Raw genomic sequence first — 3,437 nt, 5'->3', positions numbered from 1 at the left:
GTTTTGTGTAGTTTCTTGATTATAATAATACGTGAGTTTACCCTAAATATTGTATGTTCGTTTGTGTTTTCATCATCAATTCGTTCTTGAATTGGCATCAGAGCTAGAAGACCAAGATTGGAAGATACCCATCGCGTGAAGAGGCTTTGTCGGATCGAAATAATAAGTTTGCTTGAACGGTGGAGTAAGTTGTGAATTAATATCTTGAATATAATAATGATTTGTGTTGAAAAGTTTAAACCCTTATCCGTTGTTTGAAAATTTGCTTTTCAACATATTAATAATTCAAGATACTTGTGTGAATGCCATCGATTTAATATAGCAGCTACTTAATTCTTCTAACTGGATTAAATCTTGATCAATAAGCCAAACAATCTGGTTTGTCTTTTTGTGGATTTTGATTCAAGCAACGGTTTTGACAAAGAACGATGGGTGATAAAGAAACAATGAAGACGAGTGGTGTAAGCGGAAGCGGGAGCCCGAATGCGTTCCAAAGTCCCATGCTTACCTCTACCAATTACACGGTATAGGCTATTCGAATGAAGGTACTCTTGAACGTTCATAAGGTTTGGACTACCATTGATCTGGGTGCAACCGATGATGATAAAAATAATATCGCGATTGCGTTGATTTATCAATCGTTCCGGTAGCGACAATCATGCAAGTGGGTAATCTTAATTCGGCCAAGGAGATTTGGAACGCGATTAAGACGCGTAATCTAGGGGCTGATCGGGTTAAGGAGGCAAGATTGCAAACTCTCATGAATGAGTTTGATGCTATGAGGATGAAAGAGACGGAGACCATTGATGTGTTTGTGGCGAAACTCTCGTGTACGGCGTCGAAGGCGGCGACTTTAGAAGAGATGATCGAGGAAACTAAGATGGTCAAGAAGTTCCTTTCAAGTCTACCCCGAAGTAAGTTTATTAAAATTGTTGCGTCTCTTGAACAAACTTTGGATCTCAAAACTGTTGGGTTTGAAGACGTGGTGGGACGTTTAAAAGCATACGAGGAGCGGATTCGGGAAGAAGACATGCATTCAGGAAACCAAGGTAAGCTTATGTTTCAAAGGTCTGAATCCTCAAGTAGTCGGTACAATGATCGTGAGTCCACTCGTGGAGGTCGTGGACGTGGAGGAGGGCGAGAACGAGGTGGTCGCAGGTCGAGTAAAAACCGCGGTCATCAAGAAAACGCCATGAACTGGGAAAACCGTGAGCATAAGGGCAAAGCCCAGGACCTCTCAAAGGTTCAATGTTATCGATGTGATGAGTTTGGACACTTTGTCCATAAGTGTCCCAACCGAAAACAGAAAGTTAAAGGTGAAGCAAAGTTAGCCGAAGCATCCGAGACAAGGGATCCATCATTGTTTATGATTAAGAGTGTTTAGAAAATGGTGTCCTTGAATGAAAAGAAGGTTATACCCGGAAACTACGAGTCTAAAGATGTTGATGAATGGTACTTAGATAATGGCGCAAGTAATCACATAACGGATAACAAGTCTTTCTTTTCTGAACTTAACAATCGTGTCACGGGAAAGGCTAAGTTTGGGGATGACTCTTATGTTGATATAAGTGGTAATGGGTCGATTTTATTTGAGGCTAAAAGTGGTGAACATCGTTTGCTTACGGATGTTTATTTTATACCGAGTCTCCGAAGCATATTATTAGTCTCGGTCAAGCCTCGGAACACGGGTGTGATATTCATATAAAAGATAACTACCTTACGATGCATGATGGACAAGGTATGTTATTGATGAAGGTGACTCGTTCCCCTAATCGGCTATACCGGATACAATTTAAGATTGGTAAACCGGTTAGTTTACTTAGCCGAATTGAAGAAACAAGTTGGTTGTGGCATGCTAGGCTTGGCCACTTGAACTTCGAGTCAATAAAGCTAATGGCTAGGAGGGAGATGGTTGAAGGGATGCATGGCGTTAGTAGATATTTGCAAACTCCAAAGAAGTCTCACTTGGCGGTAATTAAACAAATTCTTCAGTTTATTCAAGGAACTGTTGGATGGGGGATCAGGTATAAACAAGGTGGGGGCATAATGATAGTAGCCATAACATTGATGAAGACGATGGAAGAAGCACTACCGGTTATGTGTTCTATTATGGGGGAGCCCCGATTTCTTGGTGATCACAGAAGCAACGCACCGTAGCGCTTTCATCATGTGAGGCGGAATACATGGCGGCGATCTCAGCTGCGGGACAAGCCGTATGGTTAGGTGAATTGTTGGCGGAATTGACCGGAAGGAAATTTCGAGAAGTGTTGTTAAAGATTGATAACACATCGACGATTGATTTGGTTAAAAATCCCGTTTTTCATAGTCGGAGCAAGCACATAAAGTCCCGATTTCACTATATACGGGAATGCGTGGAGCGGAAGGAGTTAGCGGTGGAGCACATTAGTGGCAAGGAACAACGAGCTGACATTCTTACGAAAGCACTTGCAAGAATCAAGTTTGACGAGATGAGAAGATTGCTCGGTGTTGAAGATCTCCTAGTTTCGAGTCGGAAATTAGGGGTGATTGTTGGTAATTTCCATCAATATCGGCCCGTCACGTGTCGGTGACCGGGTTGGACCTATTGGGCCTATGGAATTCATTACTGAAGTAATGGGTTTATGGGGTTGCAATTGGGCTTTTATATTTGGTAACTACTTGTTGACCAAGTTAGGGTATCCCTATATATACATAGCCATGTTAGGGTTATTGGATAAGTGAGAGGGATTATTGTATTCAAGTTTTGTGTAGTTTCTTGATTATAATAATACGTGAGTTTACCCTAAATATTGTATGCTCGTTTGTGTTTCCGTTATCAATTCGTTCTTGAACAGCATAAACAAGAAGGAATACGTAGGAACCGTAGGCGAGGATCAATATCTGATTGTTAATGAAATCAAGATTCTGATCAGTTAGGTAATTTTATTTATTGGAATCACACAATTTGATAATTTGACCGATACAATCATGTGATATATATGCATACATGGAGACGGTTATGTTATAATCGAGTTTCAACACATTTAGATAATTACGCAATGAAACTAGTATATATATCTAATGGTACAATCTTAACCCAAAATTAACTTGAAAGGAATGATCAGGATTAACCCTGCTAAAAAAATAAAAAGATATCAAAGAATAAATTTGGGAGAAATTTGCGGGATCAGCCAAACATCATTTCCCATTTTAGAGGGTCAAAGACAGCCATTAACCAGCCTTGATTCCAGCCCGTAAACAGCTCATCTTCTATGTTTAGATTGTTTTCTTTAGCTATAAATTGTATGCCTTTTTCCTTGTAATTTACACAGAAAAATATAATACAAGATTTCTACTTTCAATCTTTTTAACATGGTATCAAAGCAGCTTATACGGTTCTAAACCGACCTCCTTATCATCATCTACCTTTGTCTCCGGGTCTATTGTTGGAGAGCTGC

General features: G+C 40.0%; 1 protein-coding gene across 1 annotated transcript; it reads left to right on the top strand.

Annotated features, from left to right (window-relative positions):
• The first annotated feature begins 658 nt into the window (after positions 1–658).
• Positions 659–1,384, top strand: LOC143609178 (uncharacterized). Its single transcript, XM_077084006.1, has one exon. It carries the CDS (start codon positions 659–661, stop codon positions 1,382–1,384), a length of 726 nt encoding a protein of 241 aa, XP_076940121.1.
• The last annotated feature ends 2,053 nt before the right edge of the window (positions 1,385–3,437 follow it).

The sequence above is a fragment of the Bidens hawaiensis genome, unplaced genomic scaffold (assembly GCF_021521415.1).
Source record: "Bidens hawaiensis isolate Kalapana, Puna unplaced genomic scaffold, B.hawaiensis_p1.1 tig00419509_1, whole genome shotgun sequence".
In the NCBI taxonomy this organism is placed as follows: Eukaryota; Viridiplantae; Streptophyta; class Magnoliopsida; order Asterales; family Asteraceae; genus Bidens; species Bidens hawaiensis.
The sequence above is the reverse complement of the archived record's forward strand: the minus strand, read 5'-3'. Positions and strand labels throughout refer to the sequence as shown.